This window comes from Acomys minous, assembly GCF_964271855.1.
Source record: "Acomys minous genome assembly, chromosome: 15".
Lineage (NCBI taxonomy): Eukaryota > Metazoa > Chordata > Mammalia > Rodentia > Muridae > Acomys > Acomys minous.
This window is the reverse complement of record NC_140497.1, coordinates 77,155,774-77,177,076: the sequence shown is the minus strand read 5'-3', so window position 1 is coordinate 77,177,076 and position 21,303 is coordinate 77,155,774. Positions and strand designations below refer to the sequence as shown.

Sequence of the window (21,303 nt, the reverse complement as noted above, 5' to 3'; positions counted from 1 at the left end):
TATCTTTTAAGTCTGTGTGTGTTGCACTAGTATATTAAATCAACCTCACACTCCTGGCCTATTCAGTCATAAGATATTTGTGATGGTTTTGATACTTTTCTTTAAAACAAACCTAATTCCATTTTATGTATATGAATATTTGTCTGCATGTGTGTATGTGTAACATGCATATCTGGTGCAGGCAGAAGCCGAAAGAGGGTGTCCTCTTCCCTGGAAGTGGTGACACAGAGGATTGTGAGCCCACACATAGGTTCTGGGAATCTGGGCCTTCTGTTACAGCAGCACGTACTCAGCCACTGAGCCATCTTTCCTTCCTCATATGTGCACTTCCCAAACTATCCAAAGTCCCTCCTACTCCTTAATCCCTGTCAGCTGGCTTCTTGCTCTGCCTCTTGACCTAGGCTTAACTTTATTCAATCCTGTGTACAGAAAGCTATTGGATTAAAGGTGTGTGTCGGGGCTCAACCACACCAAACAAAAACAGGTTTTTACAGCTCACAATCTCAGGGATCACATTGGGATCAAATGTCCTGCAACACTTTGCTTTCTCTTTCTACTTGTGGAACATTTTGAGGCATGTTCCACATCTTTAAACTAGCAGTTGAAGAGTTATGGTGTGTCGGAAGGAGTCACGACACCTTTGCTTTGTTTGTATTTCCTGTGTTTCTGTGCTTTGATTGTCCATATGCCTATTGAGTACCCTGGTTTCAGGGTCTCAAGTTTCCTTTTTTATAGTTTCCCTTCTTTGCCTACCAGGGTCAGTGCTGCTCATACCGAGCACTGCAATCGGTTCTGTGTGAACACTCTCACCCTTCTGCACTCTCCAGTTCACACCGCGCCTTAGCGTAGTTTATGTTTCTTCTGTAGGCGTTTCCCAAACTCATTAGAAGTATGAAAAGCTATGCGCTGAGATCTTTACAAGTCGGAGGTTCTCTTAAATATTTTATCCACTCCCTGGAATCCATCCAGTTGCGGTGTTAGTGGACCAGGAGAGCTATAGGATTTCAGGTTCTATGGTGTTGGATAACAGATAATTGGTTGTAGTGGGTGTATTCACTGAGCTTCTAAGCTCCAAGTTACCTAACTTCAGAGTTATTTGTAGTTGATAAGATCTGTTCCAGGCAACCAGGAGGGGCAGTGACCTCTCATAACTCACTCCATCTCTTGAGCCCAGTCTTCCGCTGTGCACTGTTTTTGGCTCTGGAGCTTCCAGCCCACCAGTTCTCTACCTCTGCATCCAAGAGCTCTTCTTGTCCTGGCAGAGTTGCAGATTAGATTCCAATTCCTTGTCCTGTGAATGGTCTCCATTCTCATCCCCTGAGGATAGTTTAGTGTCAATCAGAACTTCTCTCAAGATGCTTCCTGGCCCAGCACCTTCCCTCTGAGTCACCCAGAATGAAAAAGTGTGGTTCTGTACCATGGTGGAACCATCTGCCCAAGGATTCACTGTTTCATCAAAACCATCTTGCCTGAAGACCTGCATGTGTTTTTTGGGGCCTATCCTAGAGCTGAGAATCCAAGTTTCCTTTCACCAGGGCCACAAGCCTTATGCTTTGGAGAAGTTTTCTGCCTTCCTCCCTCCATCCCCATTAGGCATCCCTATGCTTGCACTGTGTTAAGCTCAGCATCTCCCATGAGCCAGTGTGTTTTTATCTATACTTTTTAGGTATCCTACCCACACAGTCTAGTAAATTTCCAGCTTTCTTGTTGCTTTTTTCCCCTTTGGAATCCAGCCAGCCTCTTTCTTATTCTGGCTTCTCTTCACTAGTTCATGCTGTCTAGTTGACCATCTTACTTGGAAGATCTCCATTTTTTAACATCTTGAGCTTCTCACTTGCTGTCATTACTTGTAGAGAAGATTTTTATGAACTATTGTACTTTAATGGTGCTTATTATTTAAAGCATTACGTGTAAACTGTCTACACTCCAATATCAGGGGATTCAATTTCTAGTTATTGCCTTCGTAGTATAGAATATGGTAACTTCTCACGGAAAACAAATTTACACACCATTTTTATTTCCAAATCTGTATTAACTCTCTGGTCATTCTTGCCTACCCACACCTTCTGAGTATTTTTTCTGAAAGTGATTTTGATGAATGTTCTTTCAAGTTATATCATCCCGTATTTCTAAAATCCACAGTTTATAGAAGGGTTACGTGCTTTCTCTTAAAAAAACCTGTCTTGAGTTATCTGTGTACCAATGTCGCTGTTGGTTTAATGATGAGAGAAACATTTTTAATGCTATTTCTAGCTCATTTTTCAACTTCAACAGTTATTGTTTGCATTACATGTATAAAACAATGTTTTCATCATGAAGTTGGCTCTGCTGTATAATCTGATGTATTTATTTATTTTTTATTTATTTTAAATATCTTCTTGTAGATGAAGTAAGTTCCACCCTCGACATAAAGTTCAATTTCTGGAGAAGGGAGGAAATGCTAAGCAAATTTAGCTGGATTATGTCACATGGTGATGCTGACTTTCTGATTCACTAATTTAAAGCAATTTCCCCTTTAGTTTCAACTATACAAATCATGCCCTTTTTCATCAGTTGGAATGTTTTTCCGCTTAGTCTTAACCGACAACACCATTCTACCTGCTTCCTTTAGAGTCTTGTTACCCAAATTCCGAGAAAATAGTTAAAGATGCTGATGACTTGAAATCCTGCCCCTCCGTGAGTGTGTATTTCCTTTTTACCATTGGTCCCCAGTTTTGTCATCCATGAGTTTTGGTAGCTTTATACAATGTAAAATATTTCTAGATTTGTTTTCTAGTCACTGGGGACTCATAACAGGCAGCTGCATGAAGAGTTGTGTTCATTTGGAAAAAAAAACTTTCAAAAGTCCAGGAGATGCCCTCTGATCAGATGCACATTCAGTGGGGCTAAGTCCGTGATTTTCTGGGGGATTTTAGACGAGGAGTGTCTGAATTTCCACTGTAATTAAAAACGCACAGGAAAAAGGCTTGTTATTTTTCTTTTTGGCTGCAGGACTTCCGTCCTGTTTAGTTATGGGCAGGGGATGTGGTAACCACTGCACTTCGTCTGTCTTCAAGTTCCGCCAAGAGCGGAATGCCGGTCGCAGACCATCTGGACTTTGTCTGACTTTGATAAGGCAGAGCAGAGGAGCCCTAACAATAGAGCCAGCACTGCGAGGACCATCAGGCACTGCTCACCTCATTGTCTTTCACGTGTATCCACGTGCCTTGTGTGGTGGCTTCTGTGTCTCAGAGCATCTTAGGCGGAGCCATTCTGCTCCCGTGCTCTGTGAAGGCTTGAACGCAGGCCGTGCTTTTGAGAATAATGTTTGGCTTCCACAAGGAATCTGCATTCCGCAAGTGTGACGTTTGATGCGCACGAGGAAGATGAGCACCTCTGGGAGTTAGTTAAGCCTGGGAAATGGACTAGGAACACATACATCATCATGTAAAGAAGCTGTTGAAAGTTGGTAGTCTTTGAAAACAGAGACCATAACAGGCAGCAGAATTAAGCAGGCAGTTGGCTTTGCTGTCTTGTTTTTGCCGGACAGGGAAGGATAACATTGGTTTTGATATGAGGACATTTTAGTTCTCTGATCATATCGATGGCCACCCCACTTTGAGGCAGTGCACATCTTTCCTCTGTTTATCTGGATTTACTCTGATCAAATAGTGGCTTTACACTGTGCAATGTTAGATTATACCTCAAGACAACACAAGTATTTCCAAAGAGTGTAATGGTGAATTGATTTTTTTTCCTCTGGTATCTTTTGAAATAGAGAGATGACCTCAAGTTTGTTAGTAAATGTAGGATGCACATGTTACAATTAATCTTGTAGCTTATTCTTATTTTTTTTTTCTTTTTCAGATTCTAGATCAATCATGTACTGAAATCCTGGAACTGAGTCCTTCAACTGTCTGTGTTGGGGGTAAGTGTTTAGAATTTAAAAATACCACGTAAGAAATTGTTTTTCTTTTCACCCTAGCTAAAATATATGATTTAAAACTCATGTTGGAAGGAGAATAGCAAAATTAACTTTTCTGGCATCTTTTTTTTTTCTGCGTAAGAATTTTTAAATAATTCCTTGAAATATTTCTATTTTAAATTCAAATTTTTAAGATTCCAATGTTATTTTAAATAATGAGCATATTGTGTGACAGGCTTTTAGAATGTTCTGTATATTTAGTTCATGTTTGAGACCTTTTCTGTGGCAAACAAAATGAATGACAGCATCCTTTATCTGATTGGATCGTCCTGGATCTGAAGGCACATACCTCTGTTCTCTAGTGACCTGGCCGTGTCATCATACCTGCCAGCTCCAGGCACATACGGAAGTGACTTAGGGGCAGAGTGCGGGGAAGAAGCAGATGGCTTCATCAACTGTCACTTGAATCAGGCTCAGGTTCCCCTCCCAGACGTTCCTCTGCCCAGAGAGTCTGCTTCTCCCTGGCCTATTTTCTTCTTCAAGTTGACCTAGAGTTCATTTTAGCACACCTTTACTTAGAGAAGGAAACATGCTGACTCCCAAAGGATTACGTCATGGAATCACCCCAGAGCATCATGGTTGTTGGGCAGGCTCTGGGGTCCTGCATCCTCAAGCTCCCTCATACATGATCACAGAGATGCTGCGCAGGAAGCGCATGTAGATACTTCAGGGCATCAGGGTCTTTTCTAAGGATGGAGGTCATTGCTTTTTTCCTAGAGAAAACAAAGACAAGTAACTGGAAGCTACATTAAAGCAACAGTTTTTCTTTATTGGACTGTGTCCTTTGAATATACAGTTTTACCCATCACTGTAACAACACTATTTGTAAGTTGTATCTGCCTCCATTTGCAGGTGGAGGCAGCGAAGCAGGGGCAGACTGATAGATTTGATATATTCTGCTAGTCATTGTCCTCTGGATCCTTGTCCACCTGGCACCAGTGCCTGTGGTCTTACTGAATTACGGGTTATGTTTGCCTGCATGTTCTTAGAAGTTACTAGTAAGCCTCCTTTCACTACACAGTGAACAGAGAGTGGCCTGTCAGTTTCGCCTTGGTATCTGATGACAGTATCTATGCAGCGTAATGTGAAAAGGGGGAGGTTTGGGAGGAAAGAGAGAATTAAGGTGAATTAAAATGAAAGAACTCTGACCATAAAAGTCCATTCAGGCATTCCTGTAAGGGAAGGTGTTTCCTCCTTTGCCCAAGATCCCAGAATAAATGACCCATGAGACTCAATTATTATTTTACAGGTGCCTAGGCCATATAGCTAGGCTCTTCTCTGACTAGCTCATAACTTGAAAATAACCCATTTATACTAATTTACATTCCTTCAGGTGGCTGGTCACCTGAACTCACACGCATTCCTCTTCCGCACATCTTGTCGGCTAGAATAGCTGTATGGCCTGGGTATTTGTAAAATAATAATTGAGCCCCATGGGTCATTATTCTGGGAGCTTGGGGATGGGAGGAAAACCATTCTCCTACAACAAGGCATCGCAAGTGGCCTTTGCCTGATTTGTAAACTTCAACAAAATCTGAGCTATGTATTTTTTTTTTATAAATACATGTACTGAAAAATAAGAACAAAAACCAAACAAGCAAAACCGGAACTTCAGCTCAGCCAGCCAAAAGCAACCAACACATTTATAATATTAAAGTGGGAACTTTTCCACAAGATAGTTCTATGATGTAAATGTGTGTTTGTGGGGTTTTTTTTGTGTGTGTGTATAGTGTTGTGTATAGTTGCACTATTTCTATGTTCTTTCTAGAAAAAAAAATTGCTGATTATTTTGTTGGAGTCCCCAAAACTACCTTTGCCTTGGAGAGCTTCCCAGTTCCTCACCTGTAGTTTGTTCAGATTGACTCTGAAGCATTTCTTTTGATTTCGTTTGTTCATTGGGATCACTGACACGTGCTCTTGTAGTCAAGCAGCAATTCCCTGTCTATTAAGAGATCTTATCTGTCAGCTTTTCTTCTGGCATATTTTTCCATAATCATTCATTCTCTATTCTTACCTTGTAGATAGGGACGTGCTAAATCAACGCACTTTAGTGAGGCGCACAGCTGTCAGTAATTCAAATGATAGGACTTCGGCTCTATTTTAAGCGTATATGCAACGGAAGACAAAACAGGCTGACAAGCTTTCTTTATTTACTACATGAACTTCATGACTGAGAGTAGAAAGAAAAAGAGAATGTTCTTTCTTGAAAAAAAATGGTAGGAATAGAATTCTGGGAATAGAGATAAGGCATGTAATTAATACTATATCTTAAGTCTAATACCTGTGCTGCTATTGGAATATTCTCTACCAAAAGCCAAAATAACGGCTCCACGTGATGCTGGATGCTGTTTCCACCGTACACACTTAGACAATCCAAAGAAAGCAAGCTTGACTGGAGGTGCGTCTTCATGGTTATGGGTGAAAAGGAACAAATGAGGAAATGAATTCTGAGCCTCTTGGTGAAAACAGCTGAGGTTGTTTTCAGGAAAACACTGGTTACAGTGCTTACCTTTCTTTCTGCCTCTAGAGGAATTTCAAGTTGTTCTGAGTGGAAGAGCAGTCACATCCATCAGTCGTGATGACAGTGTCCTGTGTACATTCACTGGGAACAGCACATACTCAAAGAGTAAGTCCTCGGGAATGCCGCCTAAGTGTCTTTATTGCACATAATCTTTAAGAATTCTTCTTCTTTAAAAAGCATTTTTTGGTTTATGTCTGTCAGCATTTTGCCTGTATGTGTTTGTGCCTAGTGTTTGCCTGGTGCCTGCAGAGGCCAGAAGAAGACATCAGATTCTCTCAGACTGATGGTTATAGATGGTTGTGAGCTGCTATGGAGGTGCTGGGGCCCAAAGTCATGTCCTCTGGAAGAGCAGAAAGTGTTCTTAACCTCTGAACCATTTATACAGTCTACAATATTTTCTTTTTCTTTTTTTTCATTACATTAAATCAGATGTGCTATAGTTTTTCATGAGAGAGGAAATGAATGAAGCATCTATGATAAAACAAAGAGTAATGATTACTTAGTAGAGACAATATTTGTTCATTACTTAATAAACAGGAGACCCCGTCCTCAGTACCCTCATTATCCAAAGATGGTCTGTGAAGTGTGGAGAACAGATAATATCAAGCCCAGCTGAGAACTCAAGTGCCTGAACCTAGGTTTTGGACTAAGCACATCAGTCATGTTATCTCAGACTTATATTTTGCGACTCTTGAAGATGTAATTGCATCAGATAACTTCATTACCTGTTGCTGTAGCACTATTGTTGTTTTGGCCATCTTTTCTCCATACTTACAATGTATAAGTCCAATAACTTTTTAGTTTCTTTTTAAATTTTTTAAAAAAGACTTGTTCATTTATTATGTACACAGGGCTCTTCCTGCATGTACACCCGCACACCAGAAGAAGGCATTAGATCACATTATAGATGGTTTGGAGCCACCATGTGATTGCTGGGAATTGAACTCTGGACCTCTGGAAGAGCAGGTCCTGACCTCAGAGGTCTTAACCTCTGAGCCATCTCTCCAGCTCTAACATTTCCGTTTGTTGAAGAGATTCTTTTATTGTCATTTGGTTTGGTGTTTGTGCTGTTGGCTTTTTATGCCTCAGAAGTTCACCAACTGTCTTGGCTGATAGTCATCCCATCAATAGGTCTTGGTTTCCTGAATGCGTTGTCCTGGAGTAAAACATTTTTTCAATCGATGGGTATTTTGGCCTCTAAAATTCATGAACTTTGGTAGATCTGCCTTTAAAGAAACTCATCCATAATTCTGCTGTTTCTCTGATGGTCTCGCATAGTTTTGGCCACATACACAGCAACTTGTCAATTCGTTGAAGAAAAGTAGTGTGAATCTGAATGTGGTAAATGTGGTCACTACTCTCTCTTTTCTGCATTAGACACATCATTTGTTGAGGTAAATTGCTACTTGTAACAAATTCATAATAAATTACACACTTGAGCAGGGAAGACGAACTTTATTTCTGTCCAGTAGTTATTTGTATGTAAGTCTTGGGTTTATATGACTCCTTTAGATTGAATCTTTGGCTCAATTATCATAAAGACATCAATAAGACTCAGCTTATTGAAGTCAATACTCAAATAGATGGAGGTGGAGTTGGATTTTCATTATTCACATCCTGAGATGGTCCATTTGCTTATGTAAATGTTTTCAATATTTTCATTCCTAGATGAACTTTCACACATACTGTTAAAACTGTAAAGGGATTTAATCCCTGCTTGCTAGGATGTATTTAAACGGTGTATAGAGAGCTTTTTTTGTCAACTCATGAGACGAATTCATTTATACTTAGGCTCTAGTCTTCCTTTTTCCATCCTTTCTAAATTCTGTTTCTTAGAAACACTAATTTATCCTTGAAAGTGTGAGATACTTGAAATGTTCAGGATCAAAAGTTATATTTATAACTGTATATTATTAAATTAGCTAAGCAATCCTAACTTATGACTTATGACATCTTTTTATCAAGGTTTATTACTCTTCATTTTTTAGTCTCCTTTCTTTTGCCTCTTTATTCAGACTTTTAAAAAAATATCATTGACCTTTCTTATGTTCCCCACCTGAATTTTTATTGTGGAATGCTTAGCACTTTTAAAATGAGACTCTGTTAATGATGTGCAACTCTTTATTAAATAAATTGTATTTTATTTTTTAGGTGAAAAACCAATAAGTGTTCAGCATAAATCCATCCTTTGTCCTGCACCTGTCCTGAACAAAGCTGGGGAGTAAGTACTTCATCAAAAGCAGCTCAGCATGGCGTTCTGGCTCCTGAGTGAATGCTCTGCTTTCCAAGGGTCTTTCTCTCTCTCTCTCTCTCTCTCTCTCTCTCTCTCTCTCTCTCTCTCTCTCTCTCTCTCCTTCTCCTCACTCCTAATAAAAGATTTTCTTCATTGATTAAAAGTGAATACCAAACAAACAAAAACAAATGATCAGTGCAACAAATTAGTACACATGGACAGTTACACAGTGGTGATTTTGTTTATTTTGTCTTTTGAGGACAAAGTGTCATGAAGCCCAAGTTAACTTCAAACTTACTAAGTAGCCTGTACATAACCAGAGACACACCCATTATTTCAAACTTTTAAAGTACCGAATGTACACACTCTTGAACACACACGAGAGTTCATAAATAAGATATGGGATTTAATAAATATTAAAGATAAAAGCAAGTAAAATATGGCTCATGGTACATACAACTAGGCATACATTTTTGTTATTTTGTGCTTTATTTTGTTAATTAATTTGTTCAGAAGAAGGACTTTTATTTGAATCATCAATCCATAAATAATTTTACCAGTAACTTAGTATTTCTGTTTTCTTCTCTTTTTAAAATATTTTTTATTATGCTTCTTTTTAACATATACATTTATATTATTACACATGAGTAAAATAAACTATATACAGCAGGAAGAACCATGAGACAATCAGGAATTATATAAATGTTACATTCATAGTGATTTGGCAAACTTGAAGTAAACATCTTGCCTATCTTGTTGGATCTAAATTACTGAATGGAGATTAATATCTATCATATCTCATCTCTATTAACTTAAAACATCTATCTTGATCTAAAAACATCTTAACTCCTAACCTATTAAGCTTAATTGAAAGACTAAACTATCTGGTCTTCAAACCTATCAGAGACTTGAGAAGGGATAAAACTTAAATACCTGAGTGAACCCGGAGTGCAGGTTAGCAGCTTCCAAAATGAAAAAAAAAAATGACTAAGACAGTTTACTGCCTGAACAGTCACCCAACACTCGCTATAATGTTGTAGCATCCTTTTCAGCCTTCTGGCCCAATATATCTGACAGACATATTTGTGAGGCAAGAACTGTTGAGGACTTGCTCACCCTGTCTTGCAGAGTTTGGCCATTGACTCGGCCTACATCCAAGCTTGCCCATTTTAAGGCAGAATTCTGTTTGTGGCAGAAAGAAAGACAATTTGCCCAGTGGATTGCTTGCCACATTTGAAGCCAACTCCATAATGAGGTTCTTTGATGCTTATCTTCTTCTTTGACTGTTTTTTTCTTATACTTTTTAATATGCAGCAAATAATTCCAAAAGTTGAGATGTTGTCCGCTTTGATACCAATGAGTGCAGTTGTTCATAGTGCTGATCCAACTGATGGAATTACTTAATTTGGTCTTTTCCACAGATCATAAAATAATTAAACACCAAAAACTATCATTTCAAGTCAAAATTAGTGTTCACACAGCAAGGATTCTATTTTCCTTTATGGAATCAAAGAGGATTGTTTTCATATTTTGCATGAATTCTTGCTTTTTGTGAAAGTATCCAGTACAGATATAGGGCAACACTTGCAGTCATGTAAACAAGACCAAGCAGTGTCAGTCCTCTATTTTAAATAGATTGAAAGGGCTACATTACATAATTTTAGAAGTATGACCACTACTTAATTTTTGTGTGTGTCCTGTGTGATAGTCTAGTACCAGTAATGACTGATTAGACAAGCAGTAGATTTAATGGGAGTTCAGTTTTTCATAATGTCATTTTACCCAAGGGTACAGTAGACTTCAGTGATTTTGTTGTATTAGCCATGACAAAGTACTGAAGTTTGTTTAGTTCAACTTGGAATTTTGTCGTGGTCGGTCCTTTTTATGCTTTTTGGCCAAGTCTGTCCCCACATTATATTTTTTAGTCTTCCCACTTATTATAATATCCATTCTTTGTCATTCATGTAAAAAAAAACCCATTGAATCATAATTGATTTGTTCTTCTTTTATGCTCAGCTCATCGGTGAACTCACTCAGCACTAATTTTAGACTACAAGATTCAATCCCCACTCACTACCCCTGCAACTGCCATCTAGGCAAAGTCATGTTGTCTCATGCTGGCATCCCTGATCTCTCTGTTGGTCCTTATGTTTCTGCCTTTGGCGTCAGTGATACTATGGAAGTAGATAGGCTTGTCCTATCCTTCCAAGTGAGATTACTAGGAATGAGTTCCTCATCTCAGTCAAGGGTAAAGGGGAATTGATGGTGTTTGCCTCTAGTTCAACATGGTCTGATTTTTTTTCTCCAAAATCCTTAATGGTTACTGTGTTTCCTTTCTGCTAGGACAAATGCTTTAAGTCTTGTTTCTTGCAGACTCCCTTGCACTGCCCACTGCCAACCGTGTGCAAGTTCCCGAAGCATTTGAAAGTTGAAAGGTGGTTGAGTTTTTCTCAGATAGTTTTATTTACCAATGAGCACAGAAAGTTTAAAGAGGGCATTCGATTTTTGATGAGAGGGGCTTGTATCACCTAGGAGAAAAAGGTCAGAATTCTATGTTAGGGTAACATACCATTGACAAGAACAGAAAGCCATGGAATTTTAAAATAAGTGAATACTACAGAACACAGTTTATCCATTAATGTAGTTATAGAATGAAATTACACTTATTTTATGCCAGATACTAAGCTTTTAAAACTGTTTCCTTTTACTTTTGCACATCTTTTTATGTGTGTGTGTATTATGTGCACATGTCTGTATGCACTTGCCATGATTGTATATGGGAGATTTCAGCATCCCTTTCATCATGGGGCTCCAAGGGATCAACTCTGGTCCTCAGGCTTAGCAGCAGGCACCTTTACCTGCTAACTCCTAGCTCTCAGGGTTTTTCTCTTTTCCTTTGAATAGTGTACCATAGCAAGTGCTGACATTCTATGATGCTTTGAAGCTAGGATATATACTTCAGATAACAAGATTTTTTAAAAATCTCACATATAATGGTAAATATTGGGTATGAAAAGCTATCATTTATTTAGTATTTGATATTAACATTTTACTTATAGGTACAGAAGGTTTGGGGATGGAAATTCATCTAGAAGTATTGCTTTTGCACTATTTTGTTTTATTTCAGTATCTGACTCTAGCTAATAACCAAGGCAAAGTTTTAGATAATTTTGTAAATACACTGGGTGCTGGGAAATATCATTACGCCTTCTCTTCAGTGTGTTGCACATAATTTAGACTGTTTTCTTTGCCTTGACTTTTCTTCAGATACCTTTTATAGATGACCAGCTCTTACAAGATTGAATTAAAATCAACAGAACTGAAACAGTTTAGCCTTGTAAGGCAACTGATGCTTAATATGGTTTGCCTAATTACCTTTTGGCTAAGGATTCAAACCCATTAAATAGCTAGTTAGTCTGTGTTTCAAATGAACACATCTGGCCCATCAGTGAAGGAAGGGCTTTTCCTGTGTGAGGGTGACAGATGTGGTGATGGGTCCCCCTCTTCTCTCGCCTAAATAATTAACAATGCACTGGTGAGGCAGGTCCTAGACAGCTAGCCTCAAAGACAGATGCATGGTCTCAGAGCTGGTCCACGGACACATGCCTCAGCTCATTAGTCTGGTCTATTGGCGCCCTTCTCATCTCTTTGCTGCATTTTTTAAAATGTGCTTGTGGATTTTGATTTAAATGAGGGTCTAAGGTGGATGTTTTAAGGGAGGTGGGACTAAGAAGTCGCATCAGAAGAGCTAATATGTCTTATACTCAAATACTGATGATCTGAAGTAAAAAAAAAAAGTTACAAAGACTTGAATGTGCCAAAGAGACACAGAGGGTTGAGGTTAAGGGAGATAAGAGAATGGGGCGGAGGGTCAAAGGAGCATCCGAATGTCTCATATGTAAGTCTGAAATTGTCAAATAGCAAATTTAGTTAGTAAACAAATTTCAAAACAAGGAAATTTGAAATGTCTGGGCAGCTCCTACCTAGGAGTAACCTTGCTAAGCTGGTGGCGGTGGGGCCTCGAATGAGATCAATGTTTACTAAATTGACTTGGTACAGAGTTTTGGCTTAGATGAATGAATTCTTAGGATATGCGAAAGGAAGGAAGAATAGAAATCTCAGGGTTTTCCCCCTTTGACTCTCATCATTGAACAGGCTTTCATTTCAAAACTTCATTTACTTAAGAAAATTGTTCCTAGCAAAAATTTTGGTAGATTGTTTAGTTTATTCGTGTCAGTTGCTCATTTGTAGCAAGATGCTTTCTTTGAGTTTAAATAAGATGGCCTCTTAAACGTTCTTTGACTGGTCCCCACCCATGGCAGCAGCCTCCAGGTAATGCCGTGCAGTCATTACACAGGTTTGTGGTACAGAGGTTGTTCCCTGACTCTGTTCTGGGAGGCAGCAACAGGAGCACAGCCACTCTGGAATACTTGAGATTTCAAACCTGCAACTTGACAAAAAGAACAGAACAAATTGGGTAAACATACATAAACACATTGTGAAGAAAGAAAAACAGAATGGAACAAGGCAGAGCCTTAATCTACAGCTTGCTTGATAGAGATTACTTAAGGAGGCATATGGTATAGTTAAATGTGCTTTCAGAAACATTGGCCAGAATCTTCTGGCAAATACGAAATAAATAGCTAAATCAGATGAAAGTGATAGCATTATCTCTTTTAAAAGACAGTGTGGGAGCCACTGAGAGAGCAAGAGGAGTTAGAGATGGTGGAGGCGGGTCATTTCAAGGCTCCAATACAAAATCTCTGGACATGAAGTGATGGTGACTTGGAGTGAGGGCCGGACTTCATGATTGATTAAAACATTTTCCCTGAGTATTGTTACTTTTCAATATAAAGCCTAAATTATTTTGTCTGGCATCCAGTTGACTAATTCCGTTTATTATTATTATTTTTCTTACTTGGCTGATTGTTTTTGAACCAAGCTTTTCTTTCTTTTGCAAAAAACATGCCTACATATGTGTGTGTATCTGTATCTGTGCAGCCCCTAGACTCTTTGTGTTGGCAGCAGGTGATACAAACATTATTGATTCAATCTGTTCTTTTTTGTAAGAAATGAGACTTGATGATTTAATTTGCAATCCTGGATACCAGGACATCAGTTATGCCTTTATTTGGATTAAAACCATTAGAATCTTGATGAAATAAGTTAAAGCTGAGGACCTTTTCTGTCACTCTAATCTTCTCCCATCATGCAACATTCACCTTTTTTTCATAGCAGATTGTCTTCTGATTATACCAATCTACGAGTTTTGTTATATTCACTTGGCCAGCAGTTTATCTCTTTCCGAGACAGCTATAGGCACTGTCTTTTAAGAGAAACAATACTTATTTTGAACACGTGTATGGCATTCATGAACCATTTTGGGGTACAATTTTAGTATCTATCTATCTATCTATCTATCTATCTATCTATCTATCTATCTATCTATCTATCTATCCAAGCACAACTCAACACAGCTATACTATGGGTTTAATAAGATGTTTTATAACATGGACTAGAACTGCAAACTTTCTTTACATAGTCTACATGAAATTAGCTGGGAGGCATTTTTGAACAGTTTATCTGTCTGGGCTTTTATGACAGTAGACTAGTAGTTCTTTAGGCAAAAGTCTTACGCATATGTTTACTTCTAATTGAATATTCTATATTTTCTATGCTGGTTTTTATAGGGGCTCTAATAAGATTAGTAAAAACATATTTTTATTCTTAAAGTCCTTATTAAAATCACGCTTTTAATCCCAGCACTCAGGAGGCAGAGGCAGGCGAATCTCTGTGAGTTCGAGGCCAGCCTGGTCTACAAAGGCAGTCCGGGACAGCCAAGGCTAACACAGAAGAGACCCTGTCTCGAAAAACAAAAACAAACAAACAAACAAAAAACCGACTGGATATTAGAAATCTTCCTAGAGCTTCTGAGTTTCACACACTACAAGAAGTATCTATGATTTTATTAAGTTCTTTCCCTGCAGCCCCTCCCTACTTTTGGTGGTCTGGGAGTGCACTATTAAGACTATATTGACACAAGTTCAAGCTTGGAGCTCTAGGCTCCCCAACTTGTGTCATAAATACGCTTGCTTTTTAAGTCATGTTCACATATGGGAGGAATAAAGACGAACTGTCCCATTGCATCCTATTTGTGTCTGAGATCAAACAAACACAGTCTTTGTTTAATATGTTTTAGCCCATGATTATATCTCTCAATTGAGACTCTGGACTCCATTGTTAAAAGCATGCTGACCCAAACTAGGAGCAATATATGGTTAGGAATGAGCAGTGTATTGGAATCAAGAAGAAGGACATAAAATGTGACGGAAAACGTTTACTGTGAACATTGCAGTCTTGGGATAAACAAAATTCTGAGTACTGGCTGTGGACTGGAGGGAGGCCTTTAAATCCCTTTGTGTTTGTGGCGGTCGTTGGCTTCATGATTCTATCATTCCATACCAGGAATTTAAGAGCTCTCTCTTTAAAGGAACAACAGAATTCAAAAGTGGAAGCAACTGTGTTTTTTCACATTTGCAACAATTTTGAAAATCTTTCCAAAAAGTTATAAATATATATTCAAGAATAAATATCCTGTTTTTCAAAAAAAAAAAAAATAGTACTCTAGTTGACCGTGAAAAAAATACGATTATAGAAAAAAAAATCTGGATAAGGAATCCTAGGCTAATGTTTATGAGATAAACAAATCTAAGTCCATAAAATGTGGGGGGGGGGTGAGGGGGGACTGAGATGATGTGTTAGAGAAATGGAGGTTCTTAGGGTGCAAAGTCAGAGAGGTCCAGTCTTCTGGTGAGCAACATTCTGAAACTCCAGTTTCTCGACTTGCAAAAATGGAAATATTGGCAGGGGACTACAGTGAGAATTAACCAATGGTTCTGGCTGACTGGGAGAGCTCAATTTACCGCTGCTTTTGTTGACTGTACTGCCAGCATCCTGATAAAAATACGGACATTTTATTGTGTCAGTGAGGACCATGTACATTTATATGGAAAAGCTTCTGGTAGATTTTTCTTATCCATGTTTCCATTTTACTCAACCCTGGTCATATTAATGTTTTTTGGGGGGGGTTATTCTTGGGGCTCCTCACTTTCGAGTCCCATCCTCCCTCCCTCTCCTCTATAGCCCTCCCCTGTTCCTCAGAAAAAGGGACCCTGCTTCCCATCCACCCCAGCTCATCAAGTCTTCTTCCTGGCAAGGCAATCCCACCAGGGGGAAGTAATCAAAAAGCTGGCAAGGGAGTCCATGTCAGAGACAGCCCCCCTCCCATTACTAGGGGATCTACATGAAGCCTGAGCTACCCATAAACTACATCATTGTCGGGGGCCTAGGTCCACTCCATGCATGGTCCTTGGTCTCCACAGGCTCCTCTGACCCCGGTCAGTTGATTCTGTTGGTCTTCTCATGAAGCTTCTATCACCTCCATGTCCTCATGCCCTGGCCATATTATACTAGGATGCTGTTCGAGGATAAATAGTTCTTTTGGATAACTAAGGTCTCAACATGTGTTTCTTCTACAGGAGGGCGTGACCTTAGTCTTCAAATTTTATCTTGTGCTCTTATTTCACATTACTAAGTGCTAAAATTGCAAATATTTTTTTTTGCTGGACTCTAAGTGCTAAATCATAAACAACTGTAGCCAGTTTGTTCTGGATCTCTTAAAGTGGAGTAAAGGAGATTACCCTGACAAGAATATATCAGTAAAATAAAAATAATATTTTCCTCAAATAGAACCATGACCGCCTGCCGTATGACTGTGCACATCAAAGTACGAGACTTGGAAATAGGCAAGATTATTTTGGATTCAGTTATGCTTAGTCATGAAAACAAAGCAAAACAAACACCAAGTTCTTCAGAATAAGCAATTTGGTTTAACTTTTTTTTAAAAAAAATAGGCTGTTTGGCATTCTATTTTGCAATAGTACAAGAAATCAGTTAAATCTGAAAGTCCCTCTCTTTTGTGGTTTAAACTAAACTGTTTTCTTTCTTCTTAAGAAAGAGTTTTTGAAGTAGTTATGTTATAAGAAAGATTCTTAAAAGGAGTGTTTATGACTAATGAGTTGAAGTCTGATCTTTAGCATTCTCTCAGCTATCACTGTTTCCCTGTGGCTCTACTCCTGTGTGGATCTGAGCTAAGTTATTATGCTGAGGAACATGTACCACAAGAACATTTATGGCATCATTTCCTCTGGCCTCAGTTGTGGTGTGAGGGGAAGGTCTGAAATCAGGTAGAAATCCTACATCCAAGGCTTTTGCCAAAGCATCTAGCACCTAGTCTCCTGGACCCAGCTGTAAAACTGGGAAGGTACCGATTACCTTAAACAGCTATGGTAAAGATGAAGTAGTCTTCACTTTCAATATCTCCTATTGAGTTTTAAAAAAACTAATTAATCCACTTCACACCCTGATCATAGCCCCCTCCCTCCCCTCCTCCTGGTCCCTCTCTCCTTCCCTTTTTCTCCATCCCCCTCCTCAGAGCAGGGGAGCTTCCCCCACCAACCCACCCCACCTTATCAAGCACATCAAGCCTGAGCACATCCTCTTCCTCTGTGACTTGCGAGGCAACCCTACCAGGGGGAAGTGATCAAAAAGCAGGCAACAGAGGCCATGTCAGAGACAGCCCCTGCTCCCCTTACTAGGGGACCCACATGAAGCCTGAGCTGCCCATTGGCTACAACTGTGTAGGAGGCCTAGGTCCAGTCTATGCATGGTCTTTTGTTCTTCAGTCTTGGCCAGCTCCTCTGCGCCCTGGTTCGTTGTCTCTGTTGGTCTTCTTGTGGAGCTCCTGTCACCTTCGTGTTCTTCTATGCTTCCCTCCACTTTTCCACAAAAGTTCCCAAGCTTTGCCCAATATTTGGCTGTGAGTCTCAGCATCTGTTTCGATCCACTGCTGGGGAGAGCCTCTCAGGAGACAGCTACGTTAGGAGAATCCTACATCTGACAGAGGGCTAATATCCAAAGTATATAAAGAACTCAAGAAATTAAACACCAACAAACCAAATAATCCAATTTTTAAAAAATAGGATATATAGCTAAATGGAGAATTCTCAACAAAGGACTCTCAAATGGCTGAGAAACACTTAAAGAGATGCTCAAAGTTCTTAGCCATCAGGGAAATGCAAATCAAAATGACTCACTAAGTGTTTTGATTGCTAAGATGAAAAATACAAGTGACAACACAAGCTGGTGAGGAAGTGGAGCAAGGGGAATATTCCTCCTTGCTGGTGGGAGTATAAACTTGTACAACCACTTTGGAAATCAATCTGGTGCTTTCTCATAAAATTGGGAATAACTCTACCTTAAGACCCAGCTATGCCACTCCTGGACATGTACCCAAAAGGACACCATACAAAGACATTTTTCTCAAGTATGTTCATAATAACTTTACTCATAATTGCCAGAATCTGGAAACAACCTAGATGTCCCTCAACCAAAGAATGGATAAAGAAACCGTGGTACATTTACACAATGGAATACTACCCAGTTATTAAAATACAAGCAAATCATGAAAATTTCAGGCAAATAGATGGAACTAGAAAAGATCATCCTGAGTGAGATAATCCTATTGACTTTTTATGACCGCTTCTTCGCTTTTCTTGCAGAACTCTTGAAGTTTCAATCAGCTTTAAGGATGGGAAGTCTGCAGTCTCAAGATCCTTAACAATTACAGCCACAGAATGTGTGAGTAAAAAGCCTTTAAAAATATTTTAATTATGAGATACACGCCTGGGGAGTCGCTGCCCTGTTAATTACAACAAGGAAACTACACACTAAGAGTATCAACATGACAAGGAAACATTCATATATAATTTATCTTGTTTTTCTGTTTTCTAATATGCTATATATTACATTTTAATATTTATAAAATCCTCAATGTCATATTTTATGTTGAAAAAGGGAAACAGTAGAAATGAAGCATTCTTTTTGAGAGGTTACATATGGAAGTGATTTTTTTCTATTGTGAAGATTAGAATTTAGTATCTAAGATATTGATCAAGTTTTAAAATTATTAGTGATCTTTATTGGTGACATCATCGTTTTGTTTACATATATTCTGTATGTGCTTCTAATATAAGCAAGAAGTCTTATTCTTAGAGCTTTGTAATAGCTAAGTTTGAAACTATATTTCAGTGATTTATTTGCATTACCTAAAATTCGGTATTTTAAAACATTAACTCCATCGAGACAGTTTCTTTTCACTGTACTTATTTTTGTATATTGACAGAAAGTCTTGCTGTTTGATTGTTGGACATGAAAACTTAAGATTTTTCTCATACCATGGCTTTTAATATATTAATTCAGAAGACACAGAACGTTGACTCTGTTGGAATATCTATTTCTCACTGTAACACGTTTCCCCCTCATTGTAGGGGAAAATGAAGCATCCACAAGGGCTTTTGGGCCTTTTGAACTCTCTGGATAATTTTATTAACAGTTCTTTCTGTTTTGTAAATAGAATTTTTCTTTTGCAACTTATAGGTTTTGTGGATGTTGTAATTTTTTGGTTTTCTGGTTTCTCAGGATGTGGTTTATTGAGCTTACAAATATTTGTGCTGCGTAGTTAGTTGCTCAGGCTTTAGCTCACTGAAATGACACTCTTTCTCCATCCTTCTTCCTCTTCTTCACACCCCACCCCCTTTAACAATCTTTCTTCCTTGAAGGCAGGAAAGGAGTTTCTGTCTTATAGCCAAGAACTGGCTGTGTGCAGGGGTGCTGGGGTAGAGTGACTCACCTGGTGCTTACACATACAAAAGGCCATTTTTATCTGAGCCTGGTGTGCTCTCAGCAGAGTTATGTTACTGGAGGTTGTTGAAGAATAAATTGTTTTTAAAAAATGACTATTGGGTATGTCAGAAGTGGGGAAGAGCAGGAGATGGAAATAGTAAACATTACATAAAGGGTCAAGACGATTCCCATTTGAGATGACATTTGAGCCAAGGCCGGAAAGGTGAGGGAGTGAGTTCTCAAGACTGTGTGTTTATAAGAAGGTTCTGTGCAGATGAGCCAGATGGGACAAAGCCTGAGGTGGGACAGTTTCTGAAGAAGAGTCAGGTGGACAGTGCTGGAGTGGACGCCATGCCAGGAAAGCTGGGGGTCTCGATGAGAGAGAAACTGTGGTGGAGGAGTTGTAGGACATTTGATAGAGTCTGAGCTACTGTAGGGACTTAAGGTTTTTCTTCCCAGTTCGAGGAAGAAGCTTGAACAAGGCCGCCACGCTCTTAAAAGCATCCCTCTGGCCACCGTGTGAAGATGAACAGAAACAAAAATATCGACCCCAATTCTGTTCGCATTTCTACAGTCCTACATGGGAAGGAAGTAGTCTGTTCTGGGTGACAGTGATAGAGATGATTAAAAAGAGGTTAAATTTCAATATATTTTAAAGTTAGAGCCCTTTATCTGTCTAAAGAGCTTAAATGTAATTTCTGTGAACAAGAAGGACATTTGGAATAGATCCTTTTTTTTTTTTTTTTTTTCTCGAGAAGCCGGAAGGATGACTAATTATCAGGTGGACCATGAGGAGGTCCCTTTTGGTACCGCTGAGTGGCAGATATGTCTGAGTGACCATGTGAGCATCAGCGGTGATGTTATGGAAGCCTCTGGGTACCCAAGTGCTAACACTTTGCAGGGTGACTCTGGGAGTCATCAACAACACAATTCCCATGTGATGTTTGCCAGAGACCCGAACTTAGCCCCTCGCTGGTTTGCGTTTGCCTTCCTGGGTCTCTTCCGCGTCGGTCACGTTCTCCAACTCTACATTACACCATGGTGGCTGCTCTAGTATGAAAGGCCATTTGTGACATCTACCCACTTCCCCCCCCCCCCCCCCCCCGCCCCAGGCTTCTATGGGCTTTCTCTCCTCAGCCTTGATGCTCATAAGTATTTGTTCACAGCCCATCTCTACCTCCCATGGGCTACACAAATCCATGTTCTGTATGTGGCCTTGGCAGCCATTAACAGTCCAGCATACAGTAGTGTCTCATCAAGTATGACTGAGACGGATGGAAAAATATTTTTAGATTTCTGCCATATATATTGAATCCATTGCCGTTCAAGAAAGAATGGCAATCACCTGTTGAGTATTTATGAAGAGTTTTTTTTTCAGCTGAAGGTCTGTTTAAGCACAGCATTTCTGAGTAAAAGTGAAAGACCTTTGGTTTGTGATGGTTGATACAGAGATGGAAGTAACTAGATCTTGTCCTATGCTCCTCCTCATCTGCCTTCTAGGTCTGCTCCATGGCGCCCATTTGTAGGACTGTGGCTTCCATGCGTGGCTTTCCCTTAATTTGTTTATGAAGTTATGTGAACAATGAAATTATTTCCTCTTCCTCACTGACCCTTCTATGCCCTGATATTAGCTCTGGCAATGAAAACAGAGGAAATGGCAAAGCTGGGATTCATATACAATGAGCTGAGGTAGTGTCTGGGATAAGTACAGACATCCAGAACAAAGTCGGTAGCTTGAAGTCATCATTTCCTCCCATCCTATTTTCCATTGAGCTTGGCTGAGACAAAGGAAAGTGGGGTTCACAGTTCTTTGGAACATGTGTTTTCTAGGTCTACGTTTGG

The 21,303-nt window shown here is 39.3% G+C and overlaps 1 protein-coding gene across 2 annotated transcripts in view; it reads left to right on the top strand.

The window, feature by feature from the left end:
* ANTXR2 (ANTXR cell adhesion molecule 2) overlaps positions 1 to 21,303 on the top strand; it is a 123,247-nt gene that overhangs the window by 36,346 nt on the left and 65,598 nt on the right. For both annotated transcript variants that reach the window (XM_084759361.1, XM_084759360.1), the window contains exons 8-11: positions 3,847 to 3,907; positions 6,492 to 6,590; positions 8,637 to 8,706; positions 18,339 to 18,417. In XM_084759361.1, the coding sequence (XP_084615487.1) occupies positions 3,847 to 3,907; positions 6,492 to 6,590; positions 8,637 to 8,706; positions 18,339 to 18,417 (309 nt within the window). The remainder of the gene's footprint in view (positions 1 to 3,846; positions 3,908 to 6,491; positions 6,591 to 8,636; positions 8,707 to 18,338; positions 18,418 to 21,303) is intronic.